Source organism: Mauremys reevesii, linkage group 4 (assembly GCF_016161935.1).
Source record: "Mauremys reevesii isolate NIE-2019 linkage group 4, ASM1616193v1, whole genome shotgun sequence".
Taxonomy (NCBI): Eukaryota; Metazoa; Chordata; order Testudines; family Geoemydidae; genus Mauremys; species Mauremys reevesii.
This window is the reverse complement of record NC_052626.1, coordinates 72,198,364-72,214,977: the sequence shown is the minus strand read 5'-3', so window position 1 is coordinate 72,214,977 and position 16,614 is coordinate 72,198,364. Positions and strand designations below refer to the sequence as shown.

The following is a 16,614-nucleotide window of genomic DNA, read 5'->3' as shown; positions in this document are numbered from 1 at the left end:
AAAGGCAGAAGCTTTTATTACAATTCACTTCCTACAAACATGCTATTTTGAGATTTTCTTTCTGTGGGAGAATGAAACCTTGGAGGCACACTCACTGGATATGATATTCCTGGGCCCATTGATTCTGCAGCTCACTTGGGACCAAAAATGTTTGCACTAATTTAGTTGGTGATATGCCACTGTAATTCACTTCTGTCTTCAGATTAACCTAATGGCCAAGCAGATAGCAGGGCCCTCACAAGAACTCAGCATCAACATGGAATGAAGAAAACACTAAATAAATAAATAAATAAAAGCCCTCATTCTCTTCTCAAACTTATTTTACACTAGTGTAACTATATGGACTTCAGTGGGTTACTCCTGATTTATACTGTGAGAGTGGGATGAGGCCCAAAATAACAGCTATCACTCTGACAGCTTGTTCTAGAAGTCCCTGCTGCTTGTCTTGTCAATGCCATCAGCATCCACAAGTCAGGCACTTCTTTTCAGACTTTGGTAGACCTGTTATGGAGGCCTTTCTAGGTGTGGGTCTCTCTAAAGCCACAAGGTGTCCAATAGAAGGGCAATGGCACAATGAATCAAACCCAAACAATTCAGAGAGACACAGAATTTATTGCCATGTAATCCCAAGAGGAAAGAAGTTCTCACCCTCCAACAGGATCCACCACAATATCTCGTGGTCTATCTAGGTTCTCCCAGATCAGTACAGTCCTCATGGTCCCATCTGTGTTGGAGACCTCTATCCGGTCTATTCCTACAGAGATCAGGAGAGGAGGGGAGAGAGAAGGAGAGAAAGATCAAAGACCTCTGGAACCACAGGAGACAGAAGAAACTAACATTGATACAGTGATTCAGTTTCCCTGCCTGCCATCCTCTCACCTAACCTGGGAGGCCTAAAGTGAGTGTGGAACAGATTTACTCAGCAGAGAACTCTCACGTTCAACTTCCCAAACCCAGCAACTGCTGAAACCTGGTGCAGCTGGTAGGAAGTGCTCTACCAGATCATCCCAGGCATCTGGCTAGGCCCCAGAGGATGTCTAGGGGGATACCTTCCTGACATACCTCAGAACTCTAATTCTCTGGCAGAAATATCCTCCAGATTCTAACCATTCTGTCCTGAGGTACGTGGTTGGAAAACTCAAGTGAGAGCCCTTTGCAGCGAGCATCTGTTGTCCTCGGACATACACATTCCTGCAGACATCAGCAATGGGGTTAGAGCCCCAGTAGAAGTAACACAGGAAGCCAAGTTGGTTCCCGCTTCATTAGAAAGATGGGGAAGGAGAACCCATGTTTGCCAAACGGAGAAAGACAAAATTGAAACAGATCAGGCTGCCAAGCTTATACTGAGTTTTTATGAACAGGGAAGAAGATTACACCCTGTAGAGAGCAGAAGACCCCAGTACCTGCATCAGTCCAATATAGCTTGTTGGTGACCCAATCGATAGCCAGTCCAGCTGGGCTTTCCAAGCTGGTATCCACCACAACCTGAGCAAGAACCAAAACAAAGGTCACCAAACAAGAAACTCCCTTGAGAAGAGTCCTTGAGTCTGGCTCTCTGCCTGTCCACTGCCAGCAACACAAACAACTCAGGCTAGCAAAATCCAAGCAGGAAAGATCCACGTGAGAAAAAGTGCTGAGGACTTCAGAATTCAAACATGTAAGTTAAAGAATGGCTGTTGGACACCTCATTTTCTACCTTTATTTCATTCCCCGACTGCCAAACTCTTGAGCTCTGACAATGGCAGCCTGAGCATGAGCCAAAGGGGATACCCAGAAAGTAACTCACAGTCCCTGCTGAGCCAGGGAAAAGGGGATTTAGAACCTTGTTCGTTTGTGTTTTATTGAGACTCTGCCTGTGAAAAATCGAAGCCGGAGCTGGGTATTTACAAATCAATGTTCTCTCTTGCCCTAACTGCAGGGAGTCCCAGACAAGGCACACACAGCACACACAAGGGTCTAAGAGCTCACCTTGGATCACCAGTGATTAACACGAGTCAAAACTAATGTGGGTATGGACAGGACCAGGGCAGCAGACCCCCAGAAGGCTGATACAGCCCCAATGGTTCATACAGAAACCTCAAGCCAGATTCACAACACAGAAGGCTGAGATCCTCAGAAGCTGCTTGGCCTGGTAACCTCACATCTACAAAATACTGTACCTCCTGGCCTGATCCGTCCCATTTTGCTCTGCTAATAGAGTCGGTGCTGACATCTGTCCAGTAGACATAGTCATCCTTTGAGTCCCAGTCCAGAGCCACAGCACTGCGCACATCAGCCAGGGGAATGACATCATCTGACAGGTCTTCTGTGTCGAAGCTGATCCGACGGATGTCCATCCTTCGGGCAAAAAGCAGGAACTTGTCAAGACCTGATCAAAGGTCGAAAGGTCTTCTTTTAATTTCTCTAAGTTCAACAACATAGTGACAAACACAGACAATTCTCCTGTTACATCGGAGCTCCACTGCATACACACCACTCAATACTGATTCACAGGCCAGGCCCTCACTGCTGGGAACGGGGTGGGAGAACATAGTAATGGGAATCTGTTTCCTGGGGGTGGGAGAGATCACAGTACATGGAACAAGCCCATCAGATCTGGAACCTACATGAAACACAGATCTGACCCACAGCAGGTAGCTTTGCCATCATCTGTGATTCCAGGAAACAAGGGGGCTAATTCTCCTGTAATTGAGCACACTGTAAATCAGGACTAACTCCCCTGCAGTCCTTAGAATTAAGCTATTCATTGTTCACAAAGGCCAAAGGGTGCAATTCAGATGGGAGTTTCCAGGTGACACACCCATCCAGCTGTGGACACACACTATGGCATAAGCACTACCTCAGCTGTAAGCAGGCTAGAATGGATATGCAAAGCAAACATGCATCTTGCACCAACCTGGTGCTCAGTAGAGGGGTGCAAAAGGATGACATGATCTTACAGTAGACCTCCTACAGTTACCCTACCCTCCTCTAAAGGCTTTTTCTGCTGCACCCCTCTCACCCCATGCCTGGAAGTGACACAGCTGCTGCTTACTCAGATTTCTGACCCACTTCTACACATGGGACGCGGGGCTGCGTGAGCACATCTGAGACTGGGAGCATTTGGGACTGTGACATGCAGGCTCCGATCCCACCCCACTTACTCTGAGCACAGGTGTGGCTGCTGGTCTTGCGGAAGCCTGTGGGGCAGGCACAGGTGTAATCCTTGCTGTTTGGCAAGCACAGATGAGTGCAGCCCCCATTGTTGGCCCCACAGCGGTTTTTCCCTGCTCAAATAGCCAAAAACAAAAAACAACCACGCATAAGGCAACCAGTAAAGAGAGCAAGAGATATAGCAAGGGTGAGGGCAGGTGGGAAGGGCAGAGAGGGACACGCAGGCACACACACACACAAGAGCTGGGAAATGTTCTACTTTGGGGTTGCTATTTGGACCTCCTGCCCATTCACGTAGACCAGTCCCGCAGGAACATGGGTACCAACGGCTTGTCTACATAGGAAAGTTATTCTGGAATAGGGTAGGGAGTGAACTTAGAGTTGTGTAACTATTTCAGAATAACTTGTTTGTAGACAAGCCCTAAACTAGTGGTCCCCAAACTTTTTTGGTTGCATTCTCCCCTTTCCTAGTACGCATCCCCCCGGTCAGGAGCTGCAGTTGGGGCTGGGAGCCATGGTTGGGAGCAGGGCCAGTGCTGCAGCTGAAGTCACGGCCGGGAACAGGGGTGCGGTTGAGGCTGGGAGCCGGGGGCCACAATCAGGAGCAGAGCTGTGGCCAGGAACAAGGCCGCAGTCGGAGCTGCAGCTGGGGCCAGGAGCAGGGTTGCAGTCAGAGCTGCGCCGTGGCCAGGAGTGGAACTGCCGTCAGGAGCCCGTGGTTGGGGGTGGGGCCAGAGTGGAGCTGGGAAGCAGGGTGGTGCCAGAGTGGAACTGGGAGCTGGGGGGAGAGGTCTGGGGGGCGTTCCCTCCCTGCCCCCTGTGGGGGCTGGCCCAGGCCCCACTGCTCATTCCACCACACTGTCCTAGGGGGGCACACGCCACAGTTTGGGGATCACTGCCCTAAACATTCATGATCAAAAAGCAACTGACCCCCTGTGCCAGCAGAGAGGGGTGGGGGCCTGTGGTACACCCATCCAACAACTGGAGAAAGAGCCTTGAAATAACATCAAACCAAAAGTTGCTGGATGGAGAAATTAGTGCTGGACTCTGGTAGCAGAGGTAAGCTTGGGGTCAGGCATGGGCCTCATGGGGGAAGATAGTGAGTAGTGGATAGAACAGTATCCCTGAGTCCCAGGCCTGGACTCTCCCTGCCATATAGAGGCTGGGCAGTAACAGGTCCCCAGCTGGTTGGCTTTCCCCCTGCAGTTACCTGCTGGCTGGCGCTGAGGGTGCAGTGTGTGGATGTCCATGGGGAAGTGGAGCTTGTTGCGGATGATCTCCTGGTTCTTGCCGGTGAATTTGTTGGCACTATTGATGCTCTTGGTGTGCCAGTCTGTCCAGTACAGGCTATCCTCAAACACTGTGATAGCAAAGGGGTGTGGGAGGCCTGCAGCAAGAGTCCAGCACAGACATACAGGTTAATTCAGATCCCAGGAAAGCCAGACTAGCAGAAAAGCAGAGGAAAGCCCCTGAGCCTGTCCCTCTGGGGCGTTCCTGCACACCGAGGGGTCTCTGACCCTGACAGACTCAGCAGAGTCAAATCCAGTGTTCACCAAAAAGAACTTTGCTTCTCTTCAAGGGCTGGGAGGAGAGGGGCAGAGCCTGTCCCCAAAGGATGGGAGAAGTATGGCAGACTCACTCTATGATGGTGTTTGGGGAGTTGGGGGAATGGAAAGTAAATGTAGCAGCCCTCATACAGGTTGCTCCAAAGCTCACTCTGTACTGCTATATCTTTCCTGACGCAGCATAGCTCTCCCCACAGCTGAAGCCTAGTTCTCACCTTGGCTGATAACAGCCTTCCTGTTCCGCCCATCCAAGTCAGCCCTCTCAATGACATGGTGCTTGGCGTCCACCCAGTACATCCGGTGCCCAGCATAGTCAATGGTCAGCCCGTTGGGCCAGAAGAGGTGAGTATCAGCAATGATGCGTCGATTGGAGCCATCCATGCTGGAGTATTCAATGCGAGGTGTGTTGCCCCAATCTGTCCAGTAGATGGTGCTAGAGGAGGGAAGGAGAGGCCTGAAGGCTAGGAAATTGAGGCCCTAAGAATGGCACCAGGCATCACTTCACAGCAAGGGAGAGAACAAGCTGGCTCTGTAACCTCAAGCCATGGGACTGGGTCTCAGTCACAGGGGAAGCGAGAGCAGCCCCAGCCTGCCATGCAACACTCTTTGGATTCAATTTGCAGTGACCCAAGGGAAAGGCAAGCATTTCCCTGGATGCATCCTGGCCCGAAGCCCCCTGCTTTGTAAGGCTCCCTAACCCTGTGATCAAAGGCAATACTGTGTGCACAGAGGAGGCCCTGGGCCAGGAAATAAGGAGAAGTCTAGATCAAGAATAGGGCCCTCACTGCTCAGTCCCATGTATCTGGAACAATACTTAATTTGTAAAGAAAGAGGTGCCAGGGCTCTAGGGTGACCAGACAACAAGTGTGAAAAATCGGGCCGGGGGGAAAGGAGGGGGGGGGGAGGAATAGGAGTCTACATAAGAAAAAGACCCAAAAATCAGGACTGTCCCTATAAAATCAGGACATCTGGTCACCCTACAGGGCTCAAGCAATCTTTTTACTCTCATAACTGACACAACAAGCCCAGAGATGCCGGGGCTATGAACTTCCAAGCGTACAGGTGTCGGGGTCAGCCCAGGCACAAATTAAGCACTGATTTGGAGGGTTCCCCTAATACAGGAGTTAGTAGAGCCTCATGCCCCCACTCACCCCTCCATGGGGTGGAGCGCAATTGCTCGTGGTTTCTCCAGGTTCTCCCACAGAAGCACCTTTCTGTGCGTGCCATCCAGATTCGCCACTTCAATCCGAGACGTCCCAGAGTCTGTCCAGTACAGTTTGTCATGGATCCAGTCAATGGCAAGTCCACCTAGCCAAGGGGAAGAATTAATCACAGACCAAAACCAAGGAGGGCAGATTATGCTGCTAGAAACAATTCCTCTTCTCCTTCAATCCCTCTAGAGGCCCAGCCTCTAAACCTCCAAGAGGAGAGTACCCTCCACCATCCCCATCCAAAAGGGACACATCCCAGCTGTCTCTCTCTTCCTCCACTCCCACATTGTGTGGTCTGGTCAGCTTCCCATGCCTTTGCCCTGATTGCTGGCCACACACCTGGGCTCTCCAGTCCCGTGGACACCACCTCCTCTACGTTGCTGCCATTGAGGTTGGCCCTCATGATGCGGTCCAGTGTGACATCAGACCAGAACACTAGCTCCTTGCTGTGGTGGAAATCAAGGGCAATGGCATTCTCCAGGTTGTTCAGGAGCAAGGTGTACTCTGAGCGGTGAGGCAGCACCTGCCGGATGTCAATCCGATTGGCAAAGAGCAGCACTGGCTCTGGCCCTGAGGGACATACAGAAGAGAGCATGAGGGGAACCTGACGTGGTCACCCCCTGAGCCTAATGTCATCACTTCCTTACATTGGTACCAGAGAGCCAACTGATGGGTGTAAAGGACTGGGAAGAAGAGACAAGGTGAGTGTTCACACTAATGACACTGGGATGGAGAGCTTGGAAGCACTTTGCAAAATGCTCACCAAGAACTGATTAACCCCATCCCCTGCCTGAGCATCTCACATCAGCCCCATCAGCCATTCCCCCAGACACAAGCACCCAACATCACAAGCATATGGTGTATTCCGCCCTCCCCCTCTACAACACAACTTACAGTCTGATTCTATGATTCTATGACAGGTGAGACAACAGTTACAGTCAGTCCTAAACAGCCAGAGCAAGCTGAGCAGAGAGGGGCTGCCTTTTTTGCTTCTTTTTTTGGTTTTGTCTTGTAAGTAGGTGTACAACTGCACTTGCTGAGCTATGCTACATTAGGGGAGCTAAGGAACCAAGCTAAGGTGAAAACAATGTGTGTCTTTTAAAACCACACGGTGTCCACACTCAGAGAATGAAATATGCAAACATAAAGCAGAGTCTTGCCAATACAGAATAAGTGATCATGAGTCTGTTTCTATTTCTGGTTACAAAGCTCAGTCCAAACCCATAGAGGAGCAACTGTGCAACCAGCATGACAAGGAAATTCTTTCTGCTGCAGGGTCTGGGACACAAGGGAGCCAGAAGGAGAGGAGCTGGGCTTGACCCTAGCGGAGGGAGAGTTGTGGCACTACACAGCTACCAACCACTGGGCAGTAAACCCGGAGGGTGTATCTCTGTCCTAGGCAGATCATACCATCTCTGACACAGACTTGAGAGCCCCACCTCTCTTACATATTGGTAGGACTTATCCACCTAGCCAGGTTAACAAAGTATTACTGAACTGAGTTACCAGAGTGTGCACATGCATGTCCACACACTAGAGCAGACAGTTCCTTCTTACCCAGAGCTTTACAGCTGCGCTTGTCCGGGCGAAGCTCATAGCCTTGCTCACACCAGCACTGGAAGCCACCCTCACTGTTGGTGCAGCCCTGGCTGCAGTAACCCTCGTCAGCACATTCATTCACATCTACAAAAGGGCAAGGGAACAAAGTTTCAATTAGCTCACCAAGATCTCACCCCTACAAGAAGCTGTCCACATCTCCCTGCTGCTCTGTCTCTATGTCCGTGTTCCAACTTCCACCCCTGTCATAGACCTTCAGCTGCGAGTACCTTATTGCTGCAGTGTGGAGAGATGGAAAGACTGACCCTGCCTGCTCACCTTGACATGATCGGCCGTCCTCCAGCAGCCTGTAACCTGTGTGGCAGGTGCACTGCACCATCCCTCGCACCATATGGCACTTCTGGGCACAGCCCCCATTGTTGAGATTGCAGTTCTCCTCACCTGTCCGTGGACCTGTAGGGGCAGCAACATGTAAAGAGGGCAGAGATGAGACAAGGCAGCTGCTATTATGCTCAGCTGTTAGACAGCAGCAGGCTTGTGGAAGAGGCTAACCCTGAAGGGAGGAGACACGTCCTGAAGAGGGCTGCATCCCCTTAGGTGGTAGCAACATTCCACTCAGACAGAGGGTAACAACTCCTCCCAAGATCTGTGCATTGGCGGTTGGAGCAGGAACCTTTGGGATTCACTCTCTGAAAAAACATTCAGCTGTTTGACAGCACAGGATTGATCTTCCTATTGCTCCCCCCACTCCCTCCTCTAAGCCTGCACACATCAATCACCCCAGCGACCATTGCTGGGGTCTCTTCCTCATAACTCCTATTAAGATCACTAGGGTCGCTTTCCCTAGGCACATGGCTCTCAATAACATCACGGGGGTTGACCCCCACCTTACCCAGCTCAACCATGAGGCACTGGGAATAGGGAGACTTACGGCAGTTTTGGTGGGGACTCTCGTCGCTGCCATCTCCACAGTCGTTCACACCGTTGCACAGCTTCCTCTGGCCAATACAGCGCCCGTTCCCACAAAGGAACTGGTCAGGGGCACACTGGGGACTCCCTGTGGGGGCAGAAGGGAAGTCACATACCCAGAACTAGGATTCAAACAAGAACAGCTCAGCAGAGGTTTGCTGCACAGGACAGCAAGTCCCAGGGCAGAAAGAAGAAAAGAGGAGTGCTTGGCTGTGCTAGGTTACTGCATCTCCATCACATTCATTACAGTCTTCTCTTTTGGATTTACAGTGAACCTATTGTTTTATGTTTCTGTGGCTCCTGGGAAAGCAGCTTAGGTTCACTTTACACTCCCCACTACTGCCTCCTCCCTTGTGTTGCTTCAGAGGACTTCAGATTCCCCTCCAGACTGTGCCAAGTATTACTCTATGAAGAAGTCCAGATATTTTATATATATAGATTTTATTTCTCTCAGATTAAGTGCAAAATCATGGTTTAATTCCTGTTGGTGCCAGATTCCACAAGCGCCCTGGGCCCCTTCTCAACATGTGTCCGAGGAGCTAGCCTGCACGTTTCCTCCCACTTTAATCATGTGAGATGTCATCCTAATGCAATCTTATGTTTGTCAAAAACAGAATTTTACCCTGTTCTAGATGGAAAGCTCTTTGATGGATTTGGACTAAGGTTTACACAAAGCCTTGAAAAGTCATCTGTGGAAAGAGGATTTCACAAGTGAGCCACACACTTCAGTTTCTGCTGATGGCAGGGAGACACTGTGCAGTTTTATCCAGGAGCTTCCTTTCTCCTTTTATTTGTTTCTGAAATTAATTTTTACTGTAAAAGATCACTATATAAAATGGGATCATCTTAATCATCAGAGTCAGATCTGATGATCCGAGTTACTAAAATATGTTGTGACTGCTGTTTACTCCTGTTAGCCTTGCAGAACCAACCCAGCTCAGAGGGAGGGAGCTGGAACCAATTCCTTCTTGTAAATCATCAGCATAATTGGTTATGGTAACACCTGTGAAAAACCATGAAAGGCAATGGGGCTCTACAGATGTACTGATGAAATAATTTGGCCTCCAGAACCTTTATTACAAGTGATGTGTGAGAAGAAAAAAAATCAAGAGACTATGGTGATGGGCACCAATACAAGATCCAGATAGACACACAAACCTGGAATCCAACAATATATTTACAGAGTCGCTTTTCAGAGCGGAGCCAGTTTAAATGAGCCATTTTGACATCTGAAGCTTGTTCATTATAACTGACAGAAAGATGCCATATTATTTCTGGTTTTGTGATTTCAAATAGCTGACTAGACAGACTAAAGCAACACCAATTGATCAGCTTTGTCGCACTGGCAATTACGTGTCTGGAAGGTGCTTGTGTCTTAAGTTTTTTTCATAGCTGGTAAAACTAATTCTCCACTGAGCCAAATTTCAGCACCAGTTTTGGACTCTTAAATGTCAACTTTACTATAAGTCACTGAACATTAGATAACATTCCTGGCCAGACAAATCCTCAGACATTTTACAGAGTGTGTGTACTGGATCCCATCAGTTAACTGTTATCAGCTGACCTTCACCATATTTATGGTAGGTATTGTCTGTTTAATGAAGAATCTCCTTAGAGTTGGCTTTATTATTGTGTTGGATGTATCAATTCATCCCAACCCTGATATTTTATTTCAAGGGTACTGCAGGCTTGGTTTGGTTTCTTGGAGGTCATCATTCCTTTGACTTTTTGTTTAGATACCTTCATTACTGGGGTGAGGACCAGTGGTGTTATCAGACTCCTTGTAGTTGTGGTTACATGTGCAATTGCATTTTCAGGATTAGCATCTCCTGCACAAAAGGTACCTACAACAGCTGATAGCTCTAAAACAGTCAGCATGGACACTTGAACTTCAGTCAATATCTACAGAGATGTTATTGACTAATGCAGTAAGTGCAGTCTCCATACCAGAAGTTGTTGCTGAAGGATGGGCAAAGGGGGAGGGGGAGGAATCAATACTTAGCTACCTATGATATCTAATTCAGATCCATTAGCTGTAACAAACAATGCAGCTGCCCCCGCCAAGACCTACCTGTGTTCTCACAGCTCTCCTCATCACTGTTGTCAGAACAGTCGTCCTCTCCATCACAACGCCATGACAGACGGACACAGCGCCCAGATTTACAGCGGAATTGGTCAGCTGTGCACATGGATGTGGCTGAGGAAACAAAGGAAAAACAACTATACAGAGCAATTATAATCTAACCCACCAGCCTCATACCCTAATTCCCTTCCACTCCATATCACCACCACAGCCCAGGCCTCTGCCTGGCATCCCAGACACTCACTGCAGTTCTTCTCATCTGACTGGTCATCACAATCAAAGTCGCCATCACACCGCCAGCCTGCATTGATACACAAGCCACTGTTGCACATGAATTCCCCGGAGCGGCACGGCTGGTGAGATGCTGCAGAGAGGGCATAGCATGTTAGTACCAAGGCATTTCAATTCCCCCCCAGGCCATCCTCACGTCCAACTGGTACGAACATGAACCCCATGCTCAGGGCAACCGTAAATCTCTGACTGCCAGAAGCAAGGAAGGGAACTTGGGTGGATCACTTCAGCTGCCCTGTTCCGTACACTCCCCATGAAGCTCTGGTACTGGACTCTGCTGGATACAGGATACTGAGCTAGATGGACCATTGGTCTGACCAAGTAGGGTCACTCTCATGTAATTGACCCATTCAGGAATGCTTCAGCCCTTGTATCTAGGGCTCCTGGCTAGACAATGACCCTGCCACCCAGGCCAACAAAACCAGCTTGGGCTCCACCAATAGGAACTTTCCTTCTAGGCAGTGTCCCTCCCCAACCAATTCCAGCCAGGGCACTGGGGAGGGACACCTTCCCCAACTCCAGCCAAATCCTCCCATTTGGATCAGCTGCCGGGGGGACCCAGGGGATTACTCTCCCTTGCTGCTGACTCACAGCAGTCGGACTCATCAGACCAGTCCCCACAGTCATCATCGCCATCACAATGGTAGATGTCCAGAATGCAGCGTCCGTAGGCACACTGGAACTCCTCCAGGCTACAGGTTGTGGCTGGAACATCTGATGCTAACAAGGAAACCAAGGGAAAGGAAAGGCTGAGGGCAGGGACCAAGCCACTTTATGCATATGTTGGTGGGAATAAGAGGGGCCGGGCAAGCATACAATGCAGCAGGTGCAGTGCATGTGCACAAGTGGCTCGCTCCCTCCCTCCAGTCTTCAGCATGTCCACAGCACTGACACAGACTCAAACACTTCACTGGAAAGCTGTTGACAGCTGCATGCAATGGAACCAACCCACTCAGCACCACCCAGAGATCCACCCTTATCTCCGAATTACAGGTGGGGAACTGAAGCATGGAGAGGTGAAGCAACAGAGGGAAAGCCAGGGACAGAACCTAGGAGTGCTAACTCCCTCATTCTGTGGTCAGAGCACTAGATCATACTGCCCTATTATAAAGGCTTACATAATACCTCAAGGGGTGGGAGTAGGGTGAGGGGTGGACTCAAAGCAACAAGCCTGACTCAACCCTATACTTCTTAGAATAAAGTCAGCCTTTGTGGTGCTCACCTTACTGAGGTTCAAGGTAGGTCAGACTGCAGGGACTGTTCCTTTAAGAACTCAGAAATGTGATGGGAAGGTAAGCAGTGGAGCAGCAAGGTGCCTGGGTTTTCACCAGGCCTTTGAAGCATTGCTTCCCCTGACATGCTGCCAAAACAAACTGCTCCAAATCACTGAAATCCTTCCCAGCAGACCGACCCTGTGCAGGACCTGGCACATTCAGAGTCAAGAGTTTGCCCACTGCCCTGCTCTGGAACAGCCAGGTGCTGCACAGGAAGGTGCCCTCGCCAAGGAATTATTGGAGAGTTCAGTGCAATGGAGACTGAATTCCCCTCTATCCCCAGGCAGGGAGCCGTGGGACACTGTCCAGAGAAGAAAATGCAACATTTAAGCACACGGAGGCTGAAGAACCCAACTAATAACTTGGTGATCTCTGGAGTCATGGAGAGGCTTTGGGATGAGGACTGGACTGAAAGCTGCCACTGCTAGGAATTCATACAGAACTGCCCCTCCAGCTGGGAGCATGGGGCAAAGGCAGACACCCAGTAAGAGCTTTATTTCATGCCAGTGTCTGATATCCAGATGCTGAACAGGAGCCCAACTGACTGGCTCCAGGTACTCTTCTAGAGAGCTGAACAGGCAGGCAGTGGGGTTCAGGGAAGAGAGGGCAGCTGGCAGTCCGGGGGAGGAGGATAAAAGGGGAGAGGGTAGGAGACTGACCCTACTATCCAATAAAATGCTTATCTGCAAAACAGTTAGAAAGTAGAAAAGGGGACTAGCCAGGCTTTGAGAAACACAAAGTAAGCCTGAGAGGAGGGGACACCATTTCTACCCCATCCTGCCATGCAGCAGGAAGTTGGAGGTCTCCCTCTCCCTTCCTTGGGGCCTGTCCATGGCCAGCAGGGAAAGGACAGGCAGGGGAGCTGGAAGGAGGGAGGGAGGTTGGCTTCTTCTCAGAGTCCTTTCCCAGCTCAGAAATCTTTGCAGCTCTGGCTCCCTGCCAGCTCTCATTATCTGGAGAGATAAAAGACAACTCCCCTCCCCCTTCCCCGCATACCCCCTCCCGCCCTTCAGGAGCTGGAGGCCCTGATCCCCCTCCCAGAGCCTTTTGAAGTTTCCTCCTATCTAGAACAAATTCTGCAAACTGCCCTTGAGAGTGGAGTGGGGGAGGGGAGCTCTGCAACTTCCACAGACACTAACTGCCGCTCAGAGACTCAAGAGCAAGGGAGTGGGGGGAGTAACAGGATCCTGCCCCTGTTGCTACAGGCCCGTAGAATGGGGACAGCTGCTTCTGGCCCCCCCACACTCCCGAGATCTGCTCCCAGCTCTTCTATACACTTAGCTAATACTGGACAAATTTTTCAACAAATTATCCCAGTAAACAGATGGAAGGTCGGGGGGGACCCCAAAGAGTGTGCAGGCATGGGAGGCTCCTTTAGAATTCTCTGCAGGAATCAAAGGGGGGGGGGGGAGGGATCCTTCCTCTCCTTCCCCACTTCATTATATGGCCCATCTGCGGTGCACAGGATCCCTGGCTCTGGCTCAAGGTCGCACCAGCCTGGGAACAGAAGGGAGAAGCAGCCAGCCCAGGTTACCACTCAGAGAGAGAGACAGACATACAGTACTTGTCTGCACCATGGGGCTGATGATGGCCCCCAGCACCAGGGATGGAACACAGCGAAGCTGCTAGTACAAACAGGGCCAGTTCATTTCCAACATATATTACAGAAGACACACTAGGCCCCAGGTTGGTAGCAGGGGCAAGCAGCTAGCTCCCAAGGCTCCAAGGGAAGGAGGATACTCACGGCAGTTCTCCTCATCCGAGCCATCCTTGCAGTCTGTATCGCCATCACAGAACCAGTGCTCGGCTATGCAGCTGCCATCGCTGCAGCGGAATTCCTTCTCCGAACATTTCCTCATGTCTGCAGGCCAGAGACAGCAATGCAATCAGAGCCCACCGTCTCCCAGGACACCCAAACACGCCTATGCCACCCACTGAATCCCCCAGGGCACCCAAAGACACCCATGCCCTCTGGTGCCTGGCCACACCAGCGGTGCTCATTCTGTTTAGCATTGGCTGTTGGATTAGAAAGGAATCCTCAAGAATTCAGAGCTCTGTGTCAAGGAACAACAGGTCCCAGCATGGACAAATGAGACCAGGCTGGGCTGCTGGTTGGAAGAGAAGCCCCACAGCCTTAGATCCCAAGCAGTAACCCTGGTAAGCATGTCCCCAGCTGCTCATCTCAGGCAATCCAACTATGTGGCCTTACCATACTTTAGGAGATTAGCACCCAGTGGCTGGGAGTGGATGCAAGCCTCTTTGTAAGCAGCTGTCCTGGGCCAACTGCGCAGGCACCCCATTCATGGCATTCACATGATCATGCCACTCACCACACTGCTCATCGCTGTTGTCACCACAGTCGTTGTCACCGTCACAGTGCCACAGGCTGCGGATGCAATATCCATTCTGACACGAGAACTCATCCTCCTCGCATTCCCGTGGTGCTACAAGAACACAGCCGAGAGTGAGCTGAAGACAAGCTGATTTACCGTACAGAGTCAAGTCTTCAGCCCAGCACAAATGGGCCCTTTGAAACAATGCCCTCCAAGAGGGTGCCACCATGAAGGGAAAACTCGTCCCCCATCACACAGCACAACATGGGGTGGAGGTTAGAGAGAGCCAAAGCCAGCCCAGGATTCCAAGTCATCTCTTCAGATCCCCTCCCAGAGATTTCCTTGCAGGACAATGAGGAACGGACTGCAGTATCAGCAGCTTTTCAGGGGGAGCCTTCCCTCACTGAGAGGAACTGGATCCCTATCTCCTGTACTGCAGACTGGGCAGTTCACCTCACTGACCCAGCCCACACTTCCTGGGAGCTCATGCATGTAGTCAACTTTGTCCTCCTCCTTCCCATAGTTCCAAATCTCTCTTCTTCCCCTTCCCTACTCCCTGGAAAAGGCCTATCCATAGCCCATACTCCTCCAACACCCAACTCAGCATTTCAGCAGAGGGTAAAAGGTCAGCACAGCTCAGACCTGAACAAGTTAGCAACAGTACATGCCAAAGCCCACAGCAAAAACAATCTCAAGCAAGCTCTTGGCTTCAGGTCCAGAGAAGTCTGCCCTATTCCACAGGACTGTGATCTGCAGGGGATAAAGCGGCTTCTCACCAACACGTCCCTTTTATGTGTTATCCCCATACAGGAGCAAGAGTTTGCTGCTGGATCCTGCACATAATATTGGTTTGTTGGGTCTCCTGTTTCCCCTAGATTTGCTGCCATGTAACAGTCATGAGGAAGGGTCCCTCTCAGTGACACCAGATTTGGTCTCAGAGTTCTCATTAAAATCACCACCCCTGCCTTGCTGCTCTGACCTCCCAAGGTGGGGTAGGGGACGGAACTGGAGAATATTGCCGTAAATGACCAAACACTTGCACCCCAAATCTATGGGCATCCCAATCCCTGTCTAGAGGAATGTCCATGTGAGCTGGCCCTGATTAATGAGCTCTATGGATTGAGAAAGGCATGGAAAAGATACCGGAAAGCTGGACAGCCAAACTGTCATACAAAACCTCAAACCTACAGAGCACTAATTCTAGACTCCCCCGCCTCCAGTCTATAGAAGAGATCAGGGTGTAGCCCACATTAAATAGCTACAGTCCCAATGGGGAGCACTCTGAGGACTGGCAAAATGTCACTAGGTGGGCGTGAGATAAGCGCTGCAGTTGTCTGGGAGGTGGAAGGGGGTCATCAGGGAAAGCATCAAGTCAGGTGCTCTGGGAGCAGGCTCAGGAGCACATACACATGAATCACCCTGCACACTCCTCCCCTATTGCTCAGTGTACCTGGGGAGAAGTGTGCATTGAGGAGCTGAGAGCACTAGTCTGACAGCATGCATCTCAGCATCTAACAGCAGCCAGACACCAGCCCTAATGTCAGGTGCAGCTCCTGAGAGCTGTCATTGATGTGTGCTGCAGGAAAAGCTGGTTCTCTGGCACATGCTGACAGTCACTGAGATGGGTGCAATGAGGCAACCACAGAGCAGGGAGGGGCACTTAAATCACTTTACTTATAAAAAAACATCCCCAAGTAACCCCTGTCCCCAGCACAGAAGGAAAAAGGGTGGAGCTGCAAGAGATCAGGTATATTTCCATTCACATTCTGTTAACTTTACTGGCATGACAACAGCCTTAGGTGCTGCCAGAGCTATTGTGGTACAGTAGAAGTGGCTGGGCTCTCTCATGTGGTGCCAGGTTGCCATGTCTCAGAGTAACTGGGCCTCTGGCCAGGCCAATATCCCAGCAACACTCTCCTCAGTGAAGCTGTTTGAAGGGAGAGGACCCTCAGGATGGCCCCACACAGCAGCGGAGTCAGACAGTGGAACCTGAGGCCACAGGAAACCAGCCAGACAAACAGTTTAGTGGGATTTAGCAGGGGTTAGGCATTTCCATGAACAAGGAGCACAGGAGCAGCTCAGCTCCCTGGGAAGCTGGGGGAAGTGCTTCATGGGACATTAACTAGCAGGCTGCAGGGCGTAAACTGTTCTCCAGCTGGGACCGGGAAGCATCCCCTC

At 50.5% G+C, this 16,614-nt stretch overlaps 1 protein-coding gene across 3 annotated transcripts in view; it reads right to left on the bottom strand.

The window, feature by feature from the left end:
* LRP4 (LDL receptor related protein 4) overlaps positions 1 to 16,614 on the bottom strand; it is a 118,559-nt gene that overhangs the window by 22,405 nt on the left and 79,540 nt on the right. For 2 of the 3 annotated variants that reach the window (XM_039538386.1, XM_039538388.1), the window contains 16 exons: positions 14,434 to 14,547; positions 13,848 to 13,964; positions 11,421 to 11,549; positions 10,783 to 10,902; positions 10,527 to 10,652; positions 8,418 to 8,543; positions 7,805 to 7,939; positions 7,487 to 7,612; positions 6,269 to 6,499; positions 5,870 to 6,026; positions 4,934 to 5,151; positions 4,364 to 4,540; positions 3,144 to 3,269; positions 2,160 to 2,368; positions 1,404 to 1,485; positions 649 to 754 (listed from right to left, as the gene is read on the bottom strand). In XM_039538386.1, coding sequence (XP_039394320.1) covers positions 649 to 754; positions 1,404 to 1,485; positions 2,160 to 2,368; positions 3,144 to 3,269; positions 4,364 to 4,540; positions 4,934 to 5,151; positions 5,870 to 6,026; positions 6,269 to 6,499; positions 7,487 to 7,612; positions 7,805 to 7,939; positions 8,418 to 8,543; positions 10,527 to 10,652; positions 10,783 to 10,902; positions 11,421 to 11,549; positions 13,848 to 13,964; positions 14,434 to 14,547 — 2,299 coding nt within the window. The remainder of the gene's footprint in view (positions 1 to 648; positions 755 to 1,403; positions 1,486 to 2,159; positions 2,369 to 3,143; positions 3,270 to 4,363; positions 4,541 to 4,933; positions 5,152 to 5,869; positions 6,027 to 6,268; positions 6,500 to 7,486; positions 7,613 to 7,804; positions 7,940 to 8,417; positions 8,544 to 10,526; positions 10,653 to 10,782; positions 10,903 to 11,420; positions 11,550 to 13,847; positions 13,965 to 14,433; positions 14,548 to 16,614) is intronic. The other variant, XM_039538387.1, reaches the window with a different exon arrangement.